The sequence below is a fragment of the Crinia signifera genome, chromosome 1 (assembly GCF_055691185.1).
Source record: "Crinia signifera chromosome 1, ASM5569118v1, whole genome shotgun sequence".
Lineage (NCBI taxonomy): Eukaryota > Metazoa > Chordata > Amphibia > Anura > Myobatrachidae > Crinia > Crinia signifera.
Window position 1 is genome coordinate 256737374 of NC_139217.1, and position 26268 is coordinate 256763641.

At 42.5% G+C, this 26268-nt stretch overlaps 2 protein-coding genes across 2 annotated transcripts in view; one reads left to right on the forward strand and one right to left on the reverse strand.

Moving 5' to 3' along the window:
* Positions 1-25888, reverse strand: SMIM7 (small integral membrane protein 7). The gene is made up of 5 exons (XM_083180800.1): positions 25747-25888; positions 20264-20305; positions 19368-19420; positions 5038-5128; positions 1-1129 (listed from the first exon to the last, which is right to left on the reverse strand). The coding sequence occupies exons 1-5, from the start codon at positions 25770-25772 to the stop codon at positions 1114-1116; spliced, it is 228 nt and encodes a 75-aa protein (XP_083036926.1). The 5' UTR covers positions 25773-25888; the 3' UTR covers positions 1-1113.
* Positions 25730-26268, forward strand: part of TMEM38A (transmembrane protein 38A) — a 95504-nt gene continuing 94965 nt past the window's right edge. Inside the window, exon 1 of the mRNA XM_083180784.1 lies at positions 25730-25922. The gene's annotated coding sequence lies outside the window, so the exon portion shown is untranslated. The remainder of the gene's footprint in view (positions 25923-26268) is intronic.

The following is a 26268-nucleotide window of genomic DNA, read 5'->3' on the forward strand; positions in this document are numbered from 1 at the left end:
TCTCTTCGTGTATTATGAGGTCTCAAAATGTAACTTTTATTACTTCCAAAGAATTCAAAATAAATAGTGCACTAAACTACATGATCAATAACACGATCAAAAGTCACAGAGATATCAGGTTCTCTGTGAACATATCTGTGTATAACACTCCTTAATTGATTAGCCCTAGATTATCATCTAATTTATAAATTGCACTATGAATAACACATAAAAAGTTGTATAAGAACATGTGAGATAATTACCGATAAGTAATGTATAGTGAGGGTGAGGATGTAATCTAAGGAGAAATATTGATTACTTAATGGGATGTTGAAACAACAAAATAGCACTCAGATTAAATGACTCACTATCAACCAGCTAGGGAGAATGCCAATATCCGACTTACTGTCAAAAATTGTAGATACCTGTACAGTATATGGGAAGGAGTTCAGTGTAAAGGATAAGGAAGGGGAGGGGGGTACTGCATAAAGCTGCCCTTGTAACCTAAAGAAAGATAGCAATTCTAAACAGTTTTTCCTGTTTGAATTCTGCTTGCTATGTACTACTTGTAGATAATGCATAGCAAAGACACCAAGATATGGGGACAGCATTAAATGGGTATCAAATTTACCAAAAATAAATCAGGCAGAGAACATACATGGAACTTTGTTTACCAATGTGCTTTACAGATGCCTACAAATTAATCTCACACACATAGACATGTTAACATGAGAGACAGTGTTCTGTTTTGTGGTCCCTGTCTTTGAAGAACAAAGCATACCCTAGTAACAGTACAATTTAGTGATAACATGGAAAATTCAATGAGAGAAGCGGGTCGTTTTCAGGCATTGTAATATTTTTTAGAGTAAAAGTAATTTTGCATTTCTACAATTCTATTAAACATTCCTGCTCTTATTCAGAAGTCATATGTAGGAACCTTTCTGCTGCTAGACAATTGTGCAAACCAAAAAAAAACTGCTTTAAACAAGATTGCCAGAATCTGGAAATAACTAGGCCTTGGTGTCCACTATAGAAATAAAAAACTGATTTTCACAAAGTGTAGTTGAAGACGACCGTGGTTTAGAAAATCAGCATAGCCAAAAGAGAATTATTCATGGGGTCCACAAAGTATGTTCAGGAACCAAATAACCTGAAAGGAAGGACAGAAGATGATTAACATAGGCATGTACAAAACGTATAGAAGAAAGAGTGTCATGTTAAACAGGTATGACTTACGTGTTCATGTAACATGCAAGGCTTATAGCATGTTCTCTAGCTAAAAAGGATGTATGTTACATTATCATATCAATAAAGGGTAATCGGGACAATGAGTTTTACAGGTAAGTGAATTTCATGCTATGGACTTTTCTAAAGTTTTTGTGAAACGATGTTTAACCCTTTGAGTGCTAAGCGGATTTGTCAAAATAGGTGCAAAAATTGCAGAAGCGAACATTTTTATTCATCTTAATGACATGTAATGTTTACCTTATATAAAAAAAATCGTTATTTTACACATTATTTATTTTCATTTATAAAAAGAAATGTGAGCGACGCTGCCCTTGTTAGTGGATATTTTCAACTACTCTCCTAAAGATGTTGGCACTCAAAATGGTTATTCATTGTATATGTAATATAGTGAGTCATATATATATATATATATATATATATATATATATATATATATATATATACACATATATACACAGTTCTGGGGGGGGGGGCGGCACTCCAAGCACCAATACAAGTATCCAGGGATGAATAAATAACGCGGTGCCCTTCCAACGGCAGCTCTGGGCTGTCAATACGTGGTGGGGGTGAATCGGCGGCACTCGCAAATAAATCAGACCACACCAAGTGGATAACCATGGGTTATCCACTTGGTGTGGTCTGATTTATTTGCGAGTGCCGCCGATTCACCCCCACCACATATATATATATATATATATATATATATATATATATATATATATATATATATCTGAAGGTTACCCATTGCTAGCATTATGGAATACACAGTATTTGTATGTAATTGCCATTACAAAAATACTTCACACCGCCTCTCATAGGGTGGTATTCGTAGTTTTCCTACTGTAAGTGCCTTTTGGCTATGTCCCATAACTCCATAAATATTTGCTAATGAAAGGGAGAAGCAATACCAGGCCTTCATTTTAACTTCACCTTTATCCTATGGTGTCATGTGATTTATTTGTATCGTGATCTGCTCAATGTAAAACAATACAGAGCATATTGACACTCTATAATAAAAAAATGTTAGTGGTATATAGTGCATCTTAGTAAATTACTATTGCCCTTGAAATAGCTCAGTCTGGTACTATAAACCCAACTGGTACTATTGACCCTATGGGGTCCGAGAATCAGAAAGTGAGAGATTTGGTGAGAATTCTTCAGTTTGTTTTTTTTAAAGCGGTAATTATTTACAAAAAAAAACAGGTTGATTTTGTTGTGTAAACGATTGCCACTTTAAAAAAAAAAAAAATAAACCCTGGAGAATTCATACCAAATCTCTCTTTGATTCTAACACACTATTACAACCCTCCCTATGTTCTCGTCATTTTGTGAGACGAGGGCTAGCAGTTTTATTGTCTATTTTTACTATTTTAGAAATCACACTAGTTTTCTCATCATAAAAAAAATGGATCTTTAACCCTTTTTTTTCTTCTTTTTCTTTTATTATTTCTCAAAAACATACAACAGATATGTTTAATATCTCTTACATATCTACATGGATAACATACATTACATTTACTACAAGACATAATACTCCCTCACATAACAGTCTAACATTCTATCTACATTCATACTGTACCTTCATATTTCCATCATCTCATCGTATCAGGGTTCAGTTCATTACAGAAAGATTTTCAAGAGATTATTTTTGTTCACGAGAACAAGCCCTTTGCAGTATATTTAACGGCACATTTATAAACATCAGTGTTTGTTTATGACCTCCCAGAAGGCATTCCCCACGTTCAATATATTGTTTCCATACATTCCATTTTTTTTCTCTTTTATTTTTTAAATTATTAATTATTTCTCAAAAACAGATATGTGATCTTTAACCCTTTGAGTGCCAACATCTCAGAGATACGCAAAATAGCCTCTAATAATGCCAGTGTCGCTCATATGTTATACAGATTCAAGTAAAAAATGTTAAATAAAATAAGACTCACATTCCAGCTACAATGTATTTAATACAGTCTAGAACAGGGGTAGCCAATTCCAGTCCTCGAGAGCTACCAACAGTTCACATTTTCCAGGTCTCCTCACAGAATCACAAGTTAAGTAATTATCTCTACCTGTGGATCTTTTGTAAATTGTCAGTGAGTAACTGTGCACCTGCTAGGTGGTCTGGAAAACATGAACTGTTGGTAGCTCTCGAGGACTGGAGTTGGCTACCGCTGGTCTAGAAACTGAGAGCTAGAATCTGATTGGTTGCTATCAGCAAACCTTTAAGGAAATATATTCCCTAAAATTTGTAATCTAACATGTCATACTGTCATATGTGTCAGCTGTTTTCTCCTACAGAACACACATAATTAAGGCTTTAATGAAATTGAAAAGTTTTGAAATATGTTCCTGTCATTTTAAAATCAGCACTAGCACCAACCAGTGTTTTACATGAAGTGAGACAAGATCAGCTATAGAAGGACCCAATCCTGTTCTCGGCCGGCTTGACTAAGAATCCGCAGGCAGGATTCAATGTCACGCCTGCTGAATGCTGAAAAAGGGGGCATGGCTGCGAGATACGGCCGTGGATCAGTGAGCTATAGCCAGGAGCTCAACAATCCACAGCCGTTCTAAGCAGAACGAGCCCGACTGCTTCTAAAGTCAGATACGTTCTGCCAAGATCCCTGTTCAATGCTATCGGGAAAGACAGCATTGACTAGGGCCCCGCCGCCTCAGTCAGGAATAGTGGCGGTGGATTGAATACCCCCCATAGTGTTGATAAAATCAGTCTATGTTTTTTAGTTACTTATGTAGCAAAAAAAATCAACATCTAACTTGCAACATTTCTTTAAGCTGATCATAAACAGCTTCTTATATTAATTAGCATTTTGATTCTTTATTACCAGCAATTGTTATTTTGGTACTTTTAGGTCAATCCTATCCTATGCAAAGAGTGCTATGTGCTATTGACATGACATTTTAAAGTTGGCAATTGGTACCTGAACTCACACTCCTCGAGGGGTTAAAATGTTCAGAGCCCTATAGGGCAGCGAGCACACAGCGAGCATAAAGTGCAGCTGCTGCCCTGAATGACCCGCACCAGCGAATTCAACGCAGCTAATTAGATTGACCCCTTAAAAGGATTTTGGGGGGGGGGGGGGGGGGGTTTAAATTATTTTTGGGCTTGGTTTTAAAGTTATTAAGACTTGCGAAAAACCATTTAATGATATACAATGTGATGTAAAGACAAATGAGAATATTTAGTGTTCAAAACAAGAGAATTTTTGCTAGAGGTGACTCAAAGAAAGATTCTGTGTCACTCCTAATGATTACAAAATCAAAGATTAAAATATAGCTTTTAATATATTATAGGATGATACATTAAAAGCTATGTTTTCATTTATGATTAAGTTCTCTAAATAACCCTTTGAGTGCCAAGAGAATTTGTCAAATAGGTGTGAAAATTGACAAGCAAACATTTGTATTCATCATAAAAACCTGAAAGGTTTACCTTATATAGGAAATATAAATCTTTTTTTTACCACATTTTTTATTTGAACTTGTATAACAAATGTGAGCGACGCGGATATTTTGCACATCTTTTACAGAGATGTTGGCACGCAAAGGTTAAGAGTGAGCCCCACAACTTTAGAAGTGCACCAAATAACACTTTGTGCACTATTCAGTTATTTCAGGTCATCAACATTACATTACTCCTCATATGCTGGTAAATATGTTTAATGTGGTCATTTGGTGCGGAATCACACCCATGTATCTAAATACTGTATATTAAGAGTTTGCAACACAATTACCACAGTTATTCTTTCGTAGAGAGTAACATCTTCAAATATAACATCTACTCATACTTACACAATCATACAAAACATCATAAAAATGTTCCACAGAGCGATAAAAATCCTGAAGTACCGAAGGCTGAGCAGAAACTCCCGAATATTGTCACCTACAATGGAAGGAACAAACGTTTTAGGTTGTCTGGGGACTAAAAGGAATCTACTTCAAGCACATGTGGATACATGCCCATATTGCACCATTAAATCAATCATTGCATACATTGGAAAGTAAAAAACAGTGCTGACTATTACAGCTTCAGGAGAATACCATTCATTAGATTGCATCCCCTTCCTGAGACACAGCTTCTAGCTTCATTAAAGCCTTTCATTATTTATCAGATCTATAGGACTCCTTTGTATGTTTGAATATTTCTGTTTCATTGAACCACTATAAATGCACTTGCCAATATCAAATGTGATGAGTACACAAATATCATCTGCATATAGGTATGTATAGTGACAAAAACACCCAAGTCATTCAACCCATATGTACACACAAAAATAAAAATGTTTACAGTGAAGTAAAATGCACTTATATCACCTACACTTCCCTAATACTGTAGGTATGCAGTCATAAGATCTGCAGTGTCTAGGTCGACAATCGAAAGGTTGACGTGGTCAAAAGGTCGACATGAGGTTTTTAACTTTTTTTTTAAGCCGACATGTGTCAACAGCCAGTATCTCATACCCTACCATCCGCTACGGCACGGAGGGAGAATATAATAGTGTGCCGAGCGCAGAGATGCACCGTGCCCAAAGCATTGCGAGCCATACGATGGGGTGCTGTACACATAGGGCCATATTCAATGCGGCCATTGAGGGGGTTAAACGGTGGGGATCGCCGAAAACAAGCGATCCTCGACGATTAACCCCCACGCTGGCTGCTCACCCTATTCAACACACCGGGGAAAATCCACGCTGTCAGATGTTGGCAAGGATTCCCCCAAACAGCAAGGCTCACGGCTAATGCAGGGAGCCCACTGCATTTAGCCGCGAGCCTCACTGTTTTAGCAGCCGCATACACCATTTCCCCCTCGTTCCAAAAACCTAAAGAAGGGGAAACGCAGTGTGCATGGGGTCTGTTGAATACTGCTGGCAACACTGCTGTCACAGCTCGCAAAAAGCGAGCACTGACCTATATCAACATAGACACCAAAAAAATGAAAAACTCATATCAACCTTTTGACCCTGTTGACCTTTTGACTGTAGATCTACTATACCGTAATCATACTGTATTACAGCAGTATTGGGCATGTGACTCTCCTGCTTGGGACGGGTGTTTTCCCAAATTCGAGCAGAAATTCTTACCAATTCATACCAACAGGATAACCTGCTAAGACTATCAGGATACCCAATCAGAGTGGAAATATAAGGGAAACAGAGTGAAGTGTACTTTTGTTATTTATCTTGCTCTGCTCCACCCAAATTGTACATTTTCATATTGCATAGGGTTATCCTTTAAACCCTCTCTCTGGTATGTGTAAGTGCATACTTTCCTACTTTTCATTACTGGTTTCATAGAGACGAGGAGACGAAATATGAAGGAGGTAAAAATCTACAAAATCAAGTGGGTGGTACCGACAGTTAAAAAAGAAGGGGTTCTCAGATTCAGCGATTCAGACCATGCTCCTTGCTCGCAAGCCTGTCTCAGCCGCAAATTATCATAGAGTGTGGAAAATCTATATCAGATGGTATGAGAGACAAAGGGTTCACACATCTAGATTTAAAGTGAATAGACTTCTGGATTTTCTCCAGGATGTCTTTTCAGCAGGTCCAAAGCAGCCCATACACGCTGCTATGATGGCGTGCTTTCCGTGCTGTACTAGCACGGATCACATTGCATTGCCTGTGCACACGTTGTGCATGCAATGCGATGCAATGTGATGAAACATAAGTACAAAAAGTATGTGCAAGCACATACTTTTTGTACTGTGCGATGAGGTGCCGCGGGAGCGCGCACCTCAAAGCACACATCGGAACAGCATGCATAGCAGCGTGTATGGGCAGCATAAGCCTTTAGTCGCTGAAGGTTCAGTTATCTGCTTTGTCTATATTTTTCCAGAAAAAGAGTGGCATTATTACCTGAAGTTCAGACTTTTCTACAGGGGGTGATACGTCTGAAACCTCTGTATAGACAGCCAGTGGCTCCTTGGGATCTCTTTGGTGTTGTCCATGCTCCAGAAACCTCCTTTTGAACCTTTACGGTCAGCTGACCTGAAGTTCCTTTTCTGGAAGTTGGATTTTCTTATGGCAATTGGGTGCCTTATCTTGTAAGGTACCTTTTCTGGTTTTCATGAAGACAGGACCGTCCTTAAGACATTTTTACCAAAAGTCCTGTCGGGGTTCCATTTGAACCAGGAGATTGTACTGCCAGTGTTTCATCCTCCGGAAGAGGATAGAAATAGGGACCAATTTAAAAAGTTGGATGTCGTTCGCGCTTTGCACATTTATTTGGACAGAGTGAAGGATTTTAGAAAATCTGACTTCTTGTTCATTCTTTATGATGTACATAAGAGAGGGTGGCCAGCTTCTAAGCAGACCATTGCTAGGTGGTTGAGGTTAGTCATTGCCTTTGCTTACACTAAAGTGGGCAGGCCAGTTCCCTTCAGGATTAATGCCCATACCACCAGATTGGTTGCATTCTCTTGGGCATGGGGCTACGGCAGAACAATTGTGCAGGGCCTCCACGTGGTCCTCTGTTTACACATTTACCAAATTTCACAGGTTCCATGAGTTTGCGTCCGAGGACACTTCATTTGGGCAAGCAGTGATGAGAACTGCAAACCTGAGCGTACCCTCTCAAAGGACCGGCTCTTGAATGTTCCAAGGTCAAGCTGTGTCACCAGGATGGACGAAAGAGAAAAGGGGATTTTTGTAAGAACTTACCGTTCTAACCCCTTTCTCTGAGTGATACCGTTTCAGGTGTTATGTTCTGATTGTGCATATTAATATGTTGGGCATTGTACTGAGTAATGTATTCCAGTGTGCTTTTGCAGTTGAACTGAGGAATGCTGGGATGCAGAAGGGAGAAGCCTGCCTCTCAAAGATGTTAGCATAGGTGCCTGGCTCCTGGTGGACCCTCCTACATACCAAGGTCAAGCTGTGTCATCAGGATGGACGAAAGAGAAACACATTTAACACCATGTTTGACTTAATTAGCAGTCCTATGTATGAAAATGCTCTAGCAGATCAACCATTGCAAGATCACGCTCTCTCAGTGCCATTTTGCCAAATCTTGCGGAGGCACAACACTGCTTTGTACTTTTGTGCAGTTGTGTCAACCATTAGAAGCAAGAACTGTAGTGGTATTTTTTTTGCAGTACTTGGTAAACAGGAATCAGACACTGTCCGCATGAAGAATAATAGGGACTGCTATTCCACATTAGGCTATAGCAACATTTCCTCAAAACGTCAAGTGACGTGGAAACATTTTACATGACTTAAGTAAAATGGGGCTTAATAAATCAAGGAGAGTAGATCACTTCTACTCTATTGTTCTATATGCCTTGCAAAGAATCATATACAACATTCCCCACTTGATGTGGCTTAGTGCACAATCAATGAGTTACTAGGTATAAGAACTTACGAGCCCATGCACGCAAAATGTTAATTTCACCAACTGTGGAGTCCTGTGTAGTTTTGCAAATAAGTTAGTGCAAATAACTCTGTACACATCATGTAACATACAGGTGCAATCCAATATTCCACATGAATATTATAATTGAGAATACAGATTGGGCTCAATAGTACATTGGACTGGAGGAGTTTAATAAGTGTGGTCTATTCTCCCTCACCAAATATAAGAGCTAACCCCGGTGCACCTGTAATACTGAATCCTTCCTTTAAAATGGGTGGGATCGATTCAACGTGGTTCACAATATTACTGGGGATAGCTACTGACAGTTATGCTGCAAGTCACTGCAACTTTGCTTCTTTTCAACAGTCACTGCACAATATCACTACTGTATGTGAAGGGATAATCTGCATACTTGACTGTGCATGAAGAGAAGCCAAGAGGGGACCATTATGGTTATAAGGTAGTAATGCACCAATTTATAAGATCCTGTGCCCCCATCCACTACCACCTTACTTGGGGGGAATGAATGTCTTAAAAAAAATGTTCTTTTTCCATATTTTTCTATAGCTTTTACTGTTGATAATCTCTCAGTGTTGTAGTATCAGTTTGCAAATTTACTACAGTACTATTTATGGGCAATACAGCTTCAAAGTAGCATTACTGCCTGGTATTATAAGTTCAATTAACAACCAACGCCCTCTCTGTGTGGTGTTTGTATGTGCACCCCGTTTAAGCATGGACTTCTCTGTACAGTGCTGTGTACATTGGAGTCACTATATAAACAATAACTATCACACACAGGCTTTGTGACCAATAGAAGCTTCTTGAGCAACTCTGAACTTTAAACAAGAATATGGTATGTCAGCAAGGTTGTGGAATGTAGAGCAACACACAGTCAAGATAACTTATGGTCTGTATTAATCTTTTTGCAGCAGCACAGACCAGTATGACTGGTTACATGGTTCCTACAAATATAATGTGCACCTTTTCCCCAGGCATTCTTTAGGAACAAGGAGAACATGACACTTATTTAATACCCATTTCATACAGCATTTGCCAGGCTCGCACCATTCCATGAGCGACCCGGCATTTGCAGCCTACAAGTTCTGACGCTGACCTGGCTTATTGTCATGTTTGTGACATCACACAAGGGCAGGATGGAGTGATGGCGTGTCGTTGAGGGCTGGGGGAGGAGGCAGCACTTGGCGCTGACCACCTCCATATTTTGAATGGGATCTGGGTTTATAGGGAGGTTTCATAAGCCAGGCCGTCAAATTTAGACAAGCTAGGTCCAGGTGTAGAAATGGCCCTTGATTGAGTAAGTCCGGTCGAAAAGGAAGGCGCCAAGATTCCGTCGACAACCGCAGTATGTCTGAATACCATGACCTCCTGGGCCAGTCCGATGCAATCAGAATGGTTGGCACGTTCTGGGACCTCACTCTCTTCAATACCCGTGGAATCATGGGGAATGGAGGAAATACTGTACATAAGCCAGGTTGAAATGCCATGGAACTGTCATGGCATCCACTGCCCAAGAAGTCAGATCCCTGGCCCGAGAGCAGAACCTGGGAACCTGACAGTTGTTCCTGAACGCCATCAGGTCTATCTCTGGGAGCCCCCAGCAAGATACTATCTCCTGAAAGACTACCTGATGAAGTGCCCACTCTCCCTCCAGCAGCTCCTCCCTGCTAAGGAAATCCGCTTCTATATTCGGGATCTCCGGAATGAACACAGCCGGCAGAGCAGGAATGTTCAACTCTGCCCACCTAAAAATCTTCGAGACCTCCAGCATTGCCATCCTGCTGCAAGTCCCTCCCTGATAATTTAGGTAAGCCACAGCCGTGGCATTGTCCGACTGTACAGGCACTGGTGAACCCTTCAGGATATCCTCCGCTGGTAGAAAGGTGTTCCAAACTGCACGGAGTTCCAATATGTTGATTGGCAGTCTGGATTCTTCCCTGGACCACAGACCCTGCAACCTTAGATGTAGGGCCACCGCCCCCCAGCCCCTGAGAATGGTGTCAGTTGTGACAACCAGCCACTCCCACGAGCGAAGGGAACGCCCCAACTGCAGAGTCTCCAGATCCGTCCACCAGATCAAGGACTACCTTGTCTCCAGAGACAGTAACAACCTTTCTTGCTTCATGGACTCTGAATTCCCTGACCAACATGAGAGAATGTTCCACTGAAAAATCCTTGAGTGAAACCTTGTAAACTGCAGTGTCTCGAAGGTTGCCACCATCTTGCCGAGCAGGTTCACACCCTGCCAAACTGTCGGGTTTGGGGACTGGAGGATTAACAGTACCAAGTGACGAATGTCCACTTCCTTGGATTCTGGTAGGAACACAGAAAGTGTGTGTCCAAAATCACCCCCAGAAACTGAAGTCTCTGCGTGGGTGTCAAATGAGACTTCGGGAGGTTCAACAACCAGCACTGGCCAAATGTTCCTGCAACATCTCCGCTGACTTCGCTTTGAACAGGAGGTTGTCCAGGTAAGGTATAATTACTATTCCTTTCAGCCTGAGGGCCGCTGCCATGACAGCCATCATTTTTGTGAAGACTCGTCTCTGTGGCCAGACCAAAGGGTAGAGCATGGAACTGCAAATGGGTCTCCCCTATCACGAACCTTAGCAATGAATGATGTTCCTTGAAGATAGGTACATGCAAATAAGCATCTTGGATGTCCACCAATGCCAGAAATTCTCCAGATTCTATGCTGAACAGCACAGACCGAAGACACTCCATGCGAAAATGGTCCACCCAAAGATGCAGGTTTAAAGATTTTAAATTTAGAATGGGTCGAAATGATCCATCAGGTTTGGGAACCAGAAAAATAATTGAATAAAATCCTTTCTTCCTTTTCTCCTGAGGTACCGGGACCACTACCCCTTTCTCCAAGAGGGACATGCCGCCCCCAAAAGAGATTGTCACATGCAAGCTTCTCGCGGTAAAGGAGTAGGGAGAAATCTTCCGCCCGAGATTTATCTTGTTACCCTGGGAGATGATGGAATAAACCCAGGGGTCCGTAGTGGCAAGATTCCCCTTGTCCCGAAACTGCAAGAGGCGACCCCCACTCTGAGGCCAGAATGGGGAGTCTCCGCCCCGTCCTCTCCTGTGGACACGTTTCTTAGCAAAGGCCCCGAAACAGGATCTGGGGACCCTTCCCTTACTGGCTGGAAACTTTCCTCTTCCTGCCTGTCCTCTGTTAGAAACAACAACCCCCCTCCCCCCCCCGCCCCCAATGGAGGAGCGAAAGGATGGCTTAAAGGCCCCAAACTTGGTTCCTGAATGTTTTGAAGTAGTGGGAAGAAAAGTACTCTTCCCTCCCGTGGCCTGCTTTATGATGGATTCTAATTCTGATCCAAAAAGGAGCTCTCCCGTAAAGGCCAATGTCTCAAGAGACTTCTTGGATTCGCTTTCTGCCTCCCAAGCTTTAAGCCAGAGGGCTCTCCTTGCAGATAGTGGCCGACACTTTTGAGGCCAACCTAGCCTTTTCTTCCCCAGCCTCACAGATATATTCTGCCGCACACCTAAGCTTTTCAGCCAGTGTGAAGGCTTCTGAATCAAGCTGGAGCTGATTACCTAGGGCCTCAGTCCATTTAATCATGGCCTTGGATACTCAAGCAGAAGCAATAATGGTTGGGAAGCGTAAACGCTGCCCCTTCAAATACCGCCTTAAGGCATCCTTCCACCTTTTTGTCCACTGGATCCTTAAAGGCTGCACCGCCTTGAATAGGTAATACCATGGCTTTTCACAGCCTGGCCACAGGTGCATCTACTAAAGGGACTTTCTCCAATAATTTTACATGTTCCTCCGGCATTGGATACATGTTAGAAAACCTCTTTGAAATAAGGAGCTTTTTGTCAGGAGATTTCAATGCCTCACCTAGCAAGGAAACCATGCCCTTATCCGAGGGAAACGTCACAGTATCCCGGCGACCTTTCTTAAAGACACAGTGTGTAGGCACTCTATCCTCCTCAGACAAGTTCAATGTCTGTTTAACTGCAATAATCAAATCCTCAATTCCAGGAACAGAGGCTTCAACTTCCTCTGACTGGTCCCAAATGGTATCGTATGCACACACCCCGTCGTCATCTGAGTCTAAATTTAACAGGGGAGGTGTGGATAAAGGGTGTCTAGGAGAATTATTTTCAGAGGACCTGGCAAACTGTTTCATAAATGCATTCATTGTATGGACGCTCTGAGCAGTATCCTGCATGACCTGTAACATTAAAGGGTCCCCCTGAGATGGGGCCACAGAACCCCCAGAAGTCTGTGAGGATGCAAAAAGGCCAGGAGATTTAACTAGGTCATCTCTCTGACTATTTAAAGCCTTCACTAGGGCATTCATAGACATCCCCAATGCAGCTGCCCACGCAGGTTCAGACTGCTCAGGCCTCTGGGCTTGTGCTCCACTGGGCACAGACTCACATGAGGGGCAAAATTCCCCTGATCCATCTGGGACACTTGCAGGGGTGCCCTTGGTTGATGGTCCTGGACCAATTCAAATTATTTATGGTCAAGTAATATGCAAAACTAGTGCTTGTGGCTTTCAATCATAACATATGTGGACAAACAGAAGTGAATACTGCACCTCACCACATAACTGACACTAAGGTTGACATATAAACACTTCATATATTTTATATTTTTCAAAATTTCTCAATAAGAAACTTTTGGGCTAGGGGCACTTTGAAGAAAATTCTGATACCCTAGGGCTCCATGATTCATAAAGTTTGGGAACCACTGATTTAGATTTTGACAGAAGTGCACCCAATATCCCAACTTGCTCATACTTTACCATCCTAGTGGGCAGAGAGAAAAAATAGAATAGTGTGCCGAGCACAGCAAGGCACCGTGCCTGTGAGAGGCAGATTGCTGGTTATTCTATGTAGCTCCATATACGCCATTTTGTATGCATCATATATGTAATAGACGGTGTTTTCTCATTATAATTAATTGTGTAACTTAAGTTTTGTTTCCTTGAAGGAGACTCGTAAATCTTTTATAAGGGGCACAACGTTTATCTGTGTTTCTGGCTGTACGCCCAGGAGATGTGGGGGTACCAAATCTCAGTAGTGATGTGAGCAAGCTGGTGTGTCAATTAGTGAATTGTGTATAGGCAAGAAGAGATTTATGTTATGGAATGCAATTATATGTGTGAAACCTATTCTGTAATAGATAAGAAAACGAATAAATGTAAGCATAGACTAATAAACTTCAGAACATCTCTTTGACACTCCAGTGTGTGTGTGTCTATTTGATTATTCTCCTGCTAGCAGTAAAGCAACACAGGTTATTGATCAAATCCCGGAGACTAAGGACAGGCAGTTGTTAGAATCCCCTCACAGAAGGTTCAGGATGGGGGAACACCTCTAACATGCCCGAAGCACGAGAGCCATGCACACTTATAAGGTGTCCATGTACACATACTGATTTTCCATTTAGACATTTTACTTGTGTCATTACTTTTGACTAGAGTGGTCAATCCCAGGATCGGGATCTGCAGAATCCCACGATTTGGCCCCAAAAATGCTGGTATTTCAAGGATTTCGGGGATTAGATTGCGCATGCGCAGTCTAATGCTGGGCAGCATCTGAGCACTCGCTGCCCGGCTGTTCCCGATGCCCGGCCTGCAGCACTATGCAGCATGACGGTCAGAGGTCATGCTGCGCAGGCTGATTAGCCACATTGCCGAAGGATGCACAGCCACTCTGCCCGTCCACAGCCGCACTGCATGGCCCGGCTATCAGACGCGCCTTCAGTTACCCGGCATCCAGATCCCGGCTGCTCCCGCCCGCACCCTGCCATTAAGGTAATGTTTTGTTTTATTTTTATTATGGAAGTCAATCCCGAGATCAGACATTTTGCATCCGTACTTTTACACTGCAGGACTAATGCATGACTTACTTTTGTCAATGTCTAACTGATGCATGTCTACATTTTGGTGTCGACCTATTGACTGAACATTTTCTGGCCTAGATGTATCAAGCTTTAAAATAAGACAAAATGGAGAGTGATAAACAGCCAGCCAATCAGCTCCTAACTGCCATGTAGCAGGCCTGGTTGGAAAAATGACATGTAGGTGTTGATTGGCTGGTGATTTATCTCTCTGCACTTCATCACTTTTTGAAGCTTGATACATTTGGCCCTCTGTGAGCTATAACATACCCAGAGCCAGATGCACTACACTTCATAAAGAGATAAAATGGAGAGTAATAAACAGCCAGCCAATCAGCTCCCAAGTGTCATGTCACAGACTGTGTTTGAAAAATGTCATGCTTGAGCAGATTGGTTGTTTATCATTCTCCATTTTATCACTTTTGAAGCTTAGTGCATCTGGCCCCTAGTGAGATAGAGGGAACAGGGCAAAAGGTTGGGAGATTAGACGGATAGCATTAATTTTCATCATGGCCATAGAGGTAGCTTCCAGCGAGTACTTTATTGTAGCTTGTAGATCACAGTCGGACTTCCTCTCTTAGAAAAACATTTGGTGGATCAATAGATCTTCTCAATGACAAATGTGCAAATAGATGTACCTGCAGGTTACAGAATACTAAATGGCAAATAAAATGTTTTACAGGCTTATGACTTTTTAATGATGCATCACTCAGCAATAGCACACTACTAGTTAGTTAAAATAGCCATTCTTCAGTATTTCATGGAGGAAGGCTGCAGTGTTTCTGCTCTTTAAAAGTTTGCAGGTCCCAACTTCAAAGTAATTAACACATGTAACAGTGCTAATTTCTGTTACCCTATACAAAGACAGATTGTAAGAAAAAATGATGCACAAAAGGAGTTATCTCTGGGTAGTAGCACTGTACTACAAACATGAAATTAGTACTATCCCTCATGAGCCGACAGGATATTTTCCCAATAGGATTATGTTAAGCATGCTTACATCTTATCAAGAATATCCTCTTAATGATGCATAGAAAAGAAAAACACCTTTGCACATCTATGCGGACATACAGTTTAGTAATACCCCTTTTACACCAAAATCCCTGGTCGGACCCTGGTCTTTGAACATGGGAGTTTCCAGGGTTGGACCCAGCTTCATACCGCATTTACACAGCACTGTGACCCAGGTCTGCGCTGTTTACACTGAACCTGGGTCAGCACTGCTTTTCCCCATGGATGACATTAAAAATGTCCATTTTAGGATAAACTGCCATCCAACTTTCCCTCAATGATTTAAAATAAGAATTAAAAGACCAGAGAAGTTAGCATTGAAAAATGTTGGTTTGTTTATTTAGTAAAATGTTCAAAAAGTTTTATTCATTGCTCAAACACACATAGCGGCATAAAAGTGCAGCATCATCCATGAGCTCTCCCCAGCCCCTTCCCCTGCAGCCCGAATCTCCCATGTGCTCCCCCCCCCAAAAAAATTATATAACCCACGACCCAGGTCCAACCAGTGTTCAACACTGGTCAGGACCTGGGTAGAAGACCAGTGTTACTGGACGTGGGTTGACCCCTTTTACACCAACGCTGAACTGGGACCAACCTGGGTTATTCCTTGGTGTAAAAATCAGCCAACAATGACATCTTTGTTGACCAAAGTTTGGGGTTTGCAGTTTTGCAACTTATACCCATAAGTTGCAAAACTGCAAACCCCAAACTTTGGTCAACAAAGATGTCATTGTTGGCTGATTTTCTCCCAAAAAAATAAATAAAAAACATAAAAATGGGTTAAATTCTGTGGGACAGGTATGTAGTGTTTTTATGCTGATGTGACATGGTTTTTTTTAATGCAGGGGGCAAAAGTTTTAATTAAAACAGAAAAATTATATATCTATATATATCACTATCTATATAGATAGAGACAGATAGATACACCCTGTAGATGGTAATGCCTTTGGGTTCTGGACCGTTTTAGGCAGGACTTCATCAGGAGAGTATTTCGTACTCTCCTGATGAAGTCCTGCCCAAAACGATTGGCGTGAGTGAGGAAAATTCTAATTCTGGCACCAGAACCATGTTTATGTAAGCTACCTTATTATTTTTATTGTCACTTAAACTTTTCGAATTATTTTAAATTGGAGTTTACTTTCTTACTTTGGAGGATTACACCTCACAGCACCATCAGGGTACATCTTGGTAATTCCGATCACCCATGAGAGGACCCATAAAGATTATGATCTGACAAGCACTTGATTCTTTTATACACTGTACACACATTACGTTTATCCCAAAAACTTGGATGACAACCTACTACAACACAGAGCACTGTTTCTCACTCATATAGATAGATTTGGGGTTTGGTGCTCCTGTTCATCACTTTTGTATCACTTTCTGTACACAGCTTCGGCATCTTAACGCTAACACTTATTAACACTTTGGATTTTTCACCGGAGCGCTGCTTTGGACTATCTGGTTAATGCTGATTTTATTTTGGGGTGCCGCACCTCAAACTTAGATATAATAATAGGGACCCCCAATACTCAGAGAGGCCTTGACGATCGCTTGGGGGCTTCCCTTGCAAATATATGTAACCAAGCTCTGTGAATTATATTATCATGTCGATTTAAATCTGGTTACCAATATCGCACAATGAGGGTGATCCAGCACCATTCGTAACGATACAATGGTGGGGGCTCTACGTATGCAAAATTTTGCAGACCCTTGAACAAATGGCTTCGGCAAGTTACACACGCGTCAGGTCAGTCGTTGTGTGGAGGGAGTGCCAGGGGCAGAAACGGGAAAGCTCAGCGTTTTTATGGGCGTCTCCATGAAAGAGCTGGGCATTTAGAAGGGAACGCAGGCGGGCCGATGCCTTCAGCGATTTGCAGAGGAAAAAATGTATTTCCAAGGGCAGGAGAATTCATTAGATGGTTGACGACAATCAAATGATTTTTCCTGCTAGCGGAGTCATATGAGGGGATGTGGTGAGGCGTTTCAGCGCTTGGTAAGCATCTTCACTGCTTGCAAACCAAGCTAAATCAGGGCCAATGTGCTGAGGGAAACCAAGTTTGCTTTTTATTTTATTTTTTTAAACTCAAGATCACCCCTCCCTTTCAAGCACTTGCTAGCTATCAAATTTCCAACGACAGAGGATGTTGCCGATGACGTTCAGGAGCATGCATTGTCAGCAACATTGTGTCTGATTCAAAGTTGATCAATATTGTCCAAATTCGCTCGATGCCCTTTCCATTTTGAAGACTATTTGCAATAAACCAAAGTCGGTTGACACCCTTTTTCGAATATTGGTGCAAACAAGTCTACAACAAATCCACAAAAAATTCCTAGTGTGCGCAAGCATACATGGCCAATAAAGTTAATTCTATTCTATTCTAAATACCTCAGCAGAAATATCCAAAATTGCCCCTCAATTGTATCCCTTTTCTGCCAACCATTCTAGTAGACTATAAACAAAGGTACCAACCATTGGTCCCAAGTCAGATGTGGTTGGAGTTGCTATCACTGCAGCTTCCTCTCTATGGTAACACAGCAGGAGGCATCTACTAAAAGTAGACGCTTCCTGCTGAAGTAGGGATTCAACTTAACATCCTAGGACGCAGAATCATTTCTCTGTGACACCCTAGGGTGAATAGTTGCACCCATGGGGACATGCAAGCTACTCATGGCAGAGGCCAAGTAATATTTTTGCATGCACGGTAACACTTTGTTGTCGACCCATTCCCACCCACAAAATGTCAGGAAGACTGTCAATCACAGCCTGATGTGGGTCGGCTTGTTTCATGACAGAACGGGCCCTGCGCTTGCAAACATTGTTAGTTTGTGGGGCAGGATGGAGCAGCGGCTGGACCTGAATAACTCATTGTTCTCTTGGTTTTGATACTTCAATACCATGAAGATCAATTCTTAGGGGGTAAATTGACTAAAGTGTACGTTTTTAGAAGTGAGATATGTTGCCTATAGCACCAATTCCAATTCTACTCATTTATGTAGCACCTTTTTGAGGATCTGTTGGGTTGCTTTGGGCAACATCTCTCACTATCAAGCATGCTGTGCTTAGCTTTATGTAATAAGGACAAATAAACAGATGAGTGTTAAGGTGCCCATACACTAGAAAGATTTGGGGCGATTTCACCCGATACCAACAGATCGAGCCCAGAAATCGGACCAAATAGGATGTGTTTAACGCCCCATTCGACCTGATGCGTGGTCGGGTCAGACCCTGGTGGGTGGGTGCATCGGGTCAGACCCTGGTGATTGAACAACTTGCACATAAAATCTATCAGATTAGACCCATCAGCGGCACATCGTGGGTGCTTTTTAGCAACTACAATGTATTGGGTCCAATCCGTAGGTGTGTGCCAGCCACTGCCTGCTCCCCTGCTCACCGTATATATAAATGGCACATCAAGTGCCAAATCTTAAGTGAGCCTCCCGGGAGCTCAAGGGGAATTTGGTCCAACTAGTGTATTGGGGCCTTTATGGAAAATAAACAGTACTGTATGTACAACAAAACCTTGAACACAGAATAGAAACAAATTCTTCTGCTGTATATTTAAACTAGCTAAAAACCCATCAAAATGCCAGCTTCAATTATTTACTTTGAGCTGTGACAGTTTTTACTTTCTCTTTGAGCGAAGATAGTTTTTAGCCCACAAACTCTCCACCCCACCCCCAGTCCTAATCTGCTCCAACCTCCAATATCTGTCCTCACAGTACCATCTCTAAATATCAAGCAAGTTAGAAAAAGATCAGTGTCCCTGCAAAAACACTTTCACTTTCTTTTATAACATCTTTTGGCACACAAAGCAAATTAGTGATTCATGGTCTCCAACAATATTTCCTTACATACCTGTGGTAGCTTCAGCAGGATCATCTCCAAACCCTTGGGACTCTCTTTTCTTCCTGGGAATATAAAGGAAATGAAAGTCTGTAAATATGAATTAACGTGAAAGGTTTCTCCCATTTATCATTTGATCCTGTCATTGCAAACCTGTATGCAACAATGTTACCAGCATGCATAGTTAAAACATGAATGCAACACTTAAAAAGCCATAAATAAAAATTCAAGATACAAACAAATATACAATGTTTGTGGCATTCTGAATGTATGCACAAATAGCACAGTGGGATACTTATACCACTTTTACACCAAAACCCCGGATCCGGGATTTTCCCTGTTTACACTGCAGTGCCGACCCAGGGGGGTGGCGCTTGGAGATCATATCATCTCCAAGCACCGGGAATGCTGATCGCCGCGCTGGGGGCATGCCCAGCACCAAGGAAAGCCCCCAGCCTCCATGCACCCATAAGCCCCTGTCCGCAAGGTGAATGGATGCCGCACACAGGCATTCATTCACCTACTCCCTGGCTCCGCTGCTGTCTGCACAGTATAAGCAGACAGCAGCGGAGGCTGAGTGTGTGCGCCCCCCAACCTCCATACTGACTACAGGACGCTATGGTTGGGAGGTTGGGCTCCCCCATTGGTGTAAATGGGAGCCGGGTCGGATAACCCAGCATACCCGTTTACACTGCCCCACCACCCGTTATTTTTTTCAGCTGCCCCATTTACGTCACCGCTAACCCGGGTCAAAGAGGCAAAAGCTTTTGCGGTGGTGTACTACTAACACAGCTATACAAAATAGATAAAGCTGTGCAAAATAATCCAGCCAGGATAACAGAATTCTAGATTTCACAAAAACTGATCTAGAAGAATATTAAAGTGGAAGAAGTAGATCGGAAACTTACAGTTTAAAGTTTAAAACTGCTCCAGCATTCACCAGCAGTGTCCTGTCATAGAGAAATGAAAGAAAACATATAAGGAATAACCAAGGCATTGTACGTACAAAACTGTAGAAAAATAAATAAAAAATGTTTTAAAATAGCAAGACCATTCATACTAAATATTGATAAAGATTGAGGGGGTAGATTAATAACCCTCCATACATCTGCAACAAATTTGCACAATTTCCGGACCCCGTGACACATGGGTCAGGAAATCAGGAATATTCAACAATTTTACAAAATCTTGATTCCTCTATCCAACATTTTCAAAATTGGGTATGTTTAACATAAATAACCTCCCTGATGGACCACAGATTGTAAATCGGTTCCGGTCATGAAGGGAATCGTGGCTACATTTATGGAGGCCTTTACTGATACATCTAAAACAGAAAAAGTTGCCCATAGCAACTAATAAAATTCTTAAGGCCAATACACACTGGGCGACTTTGAGCTGAAAGTCGCTCAAAACAGCCTGTTTGAGCTGCTTTCAGCTCAAAGCCGCCCAGTGTGTATGCCCCAGCGATGAGCGGTGCTGCACGCTCACGCATCATTGCCGGGAAAGCCGCTCATCTGCTGGTTACACCAGCAGATGAGCAGCTTTGAGGACGGTTTTGCATAGCACTACACTATGCAACGCCATCCTCCCTCCCTCCGTCGGCACCGGGCAGGAGGAAAGCCGCTCAGTGTGTATGTACTGCGCGGCTTTCCTAACAGCGATGAATGCTATCATTGCTGTCCATACACGCTGGGCATAGTCGCCCAGTGTGTATGGACCTTTAGATTTCTTTACTGCATTCTAGAAAATTATACATCCTTCGCTCAAGATTTACGTTTATGCAGTGGTAGTTCTCATCTCGAGTGTAAAGGCTGATGCAAAGTGGGCGATTTTGAGCTGAAAGCAGCTCACTTTTACCATTTGAGCCGCTAGTGTGTATGGCCAGGCGATGAGTGCTGATGCGAGCTCCGGCGCAGCTCATCTATTGGTATTACCAGCAGACGTGCGATGGAGTGGGCAGCTTTCCATATAAGTCATACCCTCACACAATTTTAACATGAAACCCACAAAAAAGTGGTGGCTGATTCGAAAATAGACAAGTTAATTTTCTCAATAGGGGTATACATCTAAATAGGTATGGACAGTGCATGTATATGAAAATTATATCACTGAGGTGTTTTACACGTTTAACATATCTAGCATGATGTGCCCATGCTGTTGCTGACTGATGCAATCTGTTCTGAAAATTTAGAAATAAATAATTTTCCTGTCACTTAACAATAAAAAAGTCTATACCCTACTTACTATTCATGTGGATTCCCTGTTTTCAAGTTTGACACAATAAAGTCATTATACAAAATCCATTGTAATTTTAATTTCCTGCCAGCTATCTGTGCCAACATACAAATAACTTCACTTCCTGTAAGTGAAAGCAGGACAATGTCTTTCACATAACAATAAAAAAACACTTCTCACCAGGAGCTAGATGTAATTGGGTTGGATTAAAAATGTGCTGAACTTTATTCGAATTTGCTGCAGGATGTAAAACAGCAATAATTAAAAAAAAAAAAAAAAAAAAGCCAAATTAAATTCCATAGCAAAATAAAATAAATTCTGTACTATTTAAATTCAGACCCTTTTATATCTGACCATATGCCTCAAAATTACAGCGAGAGCAATACTGTCATCTAGCGCAATGGATAATCCTCCTGACATTCTAACTAGATTTTAACTGCATGCACATAAGCTCTGAGCTGGTGATACATACAGAGCAATTTGTGCTTCATTTCTAATCTGTTTCCGATACAAAGATCCAGGCAATGGGGTGTATTCAATGCCGCGGCGAGCAGCCAGCGAGGGGGTTAAACAGCGAGGATTGCAGAAAACCAGCGATCCTCGCTGTTTAACCCCCGCGCCGGCTGCTTGCTCTATTCAATGTTCTGGGGAAATCCTCGCCGTCAAAGGAAGGCAAGAATTCCCCAAAACAGCGAGACCCGCGGCTAATGCAGGAAACTCGTTTCAGTGCTATGAATATTTAATGAGCGCTCATTAAATATTCACTGCGTTGAATTTAGGACCCAGCTCATTGGCTGGGTCCTAAATACCGTTTCAGACCCGATTTTGATGCCAAAATACCGGGTCTGAAACGGGTAGGACCCTCCATTTTAACCATTTTACAAAAACGGCTTTGTTAAAACGGTAAAGTGGTTCTGCACCTTTCAGACCGCACAGATTACCGTTTTAAAACGGTTAAAAATCTGCAAAATACAGGTTTTTAAATGCGGTCTGAAAGGGGCATAATTAGTGATCCATGCTGATCTAGGCCCTATGGTCGGGATGCGGTCATTTGGTCTACTGCATTATGGTAGAAAGTCATTAGGTCGAATCCATTAGGTCGACATGCTAAAAGGTCGACATGACTCTAGGTCGACATGGGAAAAGGTCGACATGATTCTAGTTCGAAAGGTCATTAGTTCGACAGGTCATTAGTTCGACAAGGTCATTAGTTCGACAAGGTCATTAGTTCGACAAGGTCATTAGTTCGACATTGTCTATGTCGACATTCACAAGGTCGACATGGAGTTTTTCACTGTTTTTTGAGCCAACATGTGCTGACAGGCGGTATTTCATGCCCTACCATCCACTAGGGCGTGGTGGGAGAATAAAATAGTGTGCCGAGCGCAGCGAGGCACCGTGCCCGACGCATTGCGAGCGCAGCGAGCGATGCGAGGGGATGCAGTGCACTTTAAACTGTGTCCATGTCGACTGTGTTGACATTCAGGTAAAAAAAACAGTGAAAAACCCCATGTCGACCTTGTGAACGTCGACATAGACAATGTCGAACTAATGACCTTGTCGAACTAATGACCTGTCGAACTAATGACCTTTCGACCTAGAATCATGTCGACCTAGAATCATGTCGACCTTTTAGCATGTCGACCTAATGGATTCGACCTAATGACTTTCTACCATAATGCAATAGACCAAATGATCCCAACCCCTATGGTCTCACCTAGTTCCCAGAGAAGAGCACCTGAGAGTTGCAAAGCACAATATGCAATTATTACAGTAATAGGACAGACCTGTAAGATGATAATAGTGTTCATTCTAGCACCTCTATCTTTGAAAACCCATGCAGTTCCTCTTCCCTCATACATACAGATAGTGGTAGATGCTCAATTAGTTCAGTAGCATTTCCCAGGTGCATGAGGGAGGGGTTAATTACTGGGTAAGTAAAACAAGACATTTTTTCCTCAGCACACTGAGCAAGTGTGCTGAGGAAAAAATGTCTTGTTTTACAGTTCCTCTTCCCTGCCTGTGGTGTCGCTGTCTGCTGTAGTGCTTCTAGCACAGTGTGGTCTGTATATCAGCACTGATTTTCAAACCAGACCTGTGCTAGAAACACCACAGCAGACAGCGACACCCCAGGCAGGGAAGAGGAACTGCATGGGTTTTCAAAGATAGCGGGTGCTAGAATGAACACTAGATAAAGCAAGTATGGGGAAGAAAAATGGAAATAATGGCTGAAGAATGAATGGTGTTTTGCAACATGACTCACTAGTATTATAAACAGTAGACTAGTCAAGTCCAACAATAAGAAAATTTAACAAATCCATCTCTTAATATTCACATTATGCACATTCAATGAGGGGGGGGGGGGGGGGGGGGGAAATCAACAAGAAAACTGGTCTGTAGAAAAACGACCAAAACAGTGACTAATAATTTATTTGACATTGTCAATCCTAATCTTCATCGGATAACATTTCTACTGCATTGGATAGTGCAAAACACATGCTGTAATTTGTCATTTTTTCCCCTAAACTTTGCAACATTATTTGTGAATTTAATTATATTCATATCACAAAATATTTCAGATGCCATTTTAGGACCTGACAGATGCATTTATGTAAATACAGCACTGGTTGTGTGTGTGCGGTAATTTGAATAAGCATAAATACCCTTTCCCCCTACATCAATACTGCATAACCCGCACCCTTCCGCAGTCTAACCTTAACCACCCATTTTAATTGCCTAATTCTCCCACGAGTTTGAAGAAACTCAGGAGCCCGAGATGTGCTCCCTACCACCAGTGCTGTGCCTAAACACGTGCAAAGGGGGCCGTGCGATCGAATGGGCTTATCTCCCGAAGGAGACGGGCCCCGTTTTTCCCCTAACCCCTCTCAACCATAAGGCCGAAGAGGGGAAAATAGGGAACAGTGGGTCCTCTTCGCCGAAGCTTAGAGAGACACTCTCTTTCCTCAACCCCCGGAAGGGTTAGGACGGTGGGTCCTCCGCACCCGAAGGTTTGGAGAGACCCTCAGTGGACTTCCCTCCGCCTTGCGGCTCGTGGTCGTCCTCGGGGGGACCGCAGCTCTCCCTAAAAGGCGAGAGCTTTGGCACGTTGGGGAAATGGAAGGCCCGTAAGGGTCGACCACACTACCCAAAAAAAACGTGACAAACTACAGAAAACGTGAAAAGTGCACGAACGTGAGAAGAAGAGAAATAAATAATAAAGAGGACCCCAGCCAGAAGGCCGGGGTGGGGGGCCTCCCACTCCCATGGAATAATGCTAAACATCCCTAGCATACCTATTATCAGGATGTTGGTTGTCAGGATTCTGGCGTTGGCATTTCCAGTGTTGTGGCCACCAGTAGAGATTCTGGTGCCAGGATTTCGACTGCTGGCAGCATGCTGAAGCAATCCCTGGTAAACATGTTTACACACTATGCGACTTGCAGCACCGCAAATATCATTACAGATATCAGCAGTGCTTATGGACAAACAATAGAGGGCATACCTTGAGATTGGGAATATTTCCATCATGCCCAGCTACAGTTTCGCTATTTGGCCATGCTAAAACTGTTGCAGGGAATGCTGGGATGTGCATTTAAACAACAGCTGGAGGGTCAAAGGTTCTCCATCCCTGGCATACACACAGTGAACGATATTGTTGATGTCACACAGCCCCCACTGAACATGAAATCATTTATGATATAGGCAGATTTGACTGCATGCTCAGCCGCCGGAGCACATATTATTAAGGCTATTGCATAATTAAACCCTAGACGAGATGTACGCTAATATTGTTTACGATATATAATCATACATACTGTTTTCAAAAATCACATAGTGACCGTGTACACAGCTTTAAGCTGATTTAGGACTCTAATGTTATGATTATCCGGTGAGCTGCTTAACTAACAATACTTTAAATTTTTTTTAAAAAGGGTTAGCTCAGCTGCACCGACCCCTCGGTAAGGGCAGAGAGGAGGAAGGGGCACACCTGTACCGGAGCCCAGCGCTGTTTGGGTGCCGGTAGCGCTTAACAGGGACACTGCCCGCATCACTACCACAGCACTAGCGCCGCTATTGCGCACAGGTGACAGATCAGGCCGGCGGGGGGCGCGGCTGTACTGCTCACATCACGATCCCTTCGGCCCCAAACTCTCACCCGAACAACAGCAGGTCCCCGATCATCCTGCCACATCAGCCGCCGCCAGGATGCAGCAGCCACTTCCTATTCGGCCGAGACCGACATGACGGTACAGTCATGTGACCAGACTCACAACAGTGACATCAGTGTGCCATGTGACCGTACAGTGAGGCTGTTCAGTGTTGGTTTCTAGGGTAATTCAGTAATGTAGTTCTAGTGGCACTAAAATATAAGTGGGGTTTTAAGTAAAAAAAACTTGTGGGGGGCCAGGGCCTTAATCATTAAAATGGGATGCAGTCAAAATCCCGACGGTCAAAATCCCGAATGGGTCAAAATACCGACAAGGACAAAATCCCGACAGGGTCAAAATCCCGACATATAAAATCCCGACAGGGTCAAAATCCCGACATATAGAATACATGCCTTTCGGTCGACAGGTGCGAGGTCAACATGGGTTTATTCACTGTTTTTTGAACCGACATGTGCTGACAGGCGGTATTTCATGCCCTACCATCCACTACGGCGTGGTGGGAGAATAAA

Coding starts and splice junctions, on each gene's coding strand:
- SMIM7 (XM_083180800.1), bottom strand. CDS start 25,772: ATGATCGGGGACCTGCTGTTGTTCGG. Junction 19,421..20,263: donor GCAGTTTTAAACTTTAAACT/GTAAGTTTCCGA, acceptor TTATATTCCCAG/GAAGAAAAGAGAGTCCCAAG. Junction 5,129..19,367: donor TCCTGCTGAAGCTACCACAG/GTATGTAAGGAA, acceptor CTTCCATTGTAG/GTGACAATATTCGGGAGTTT.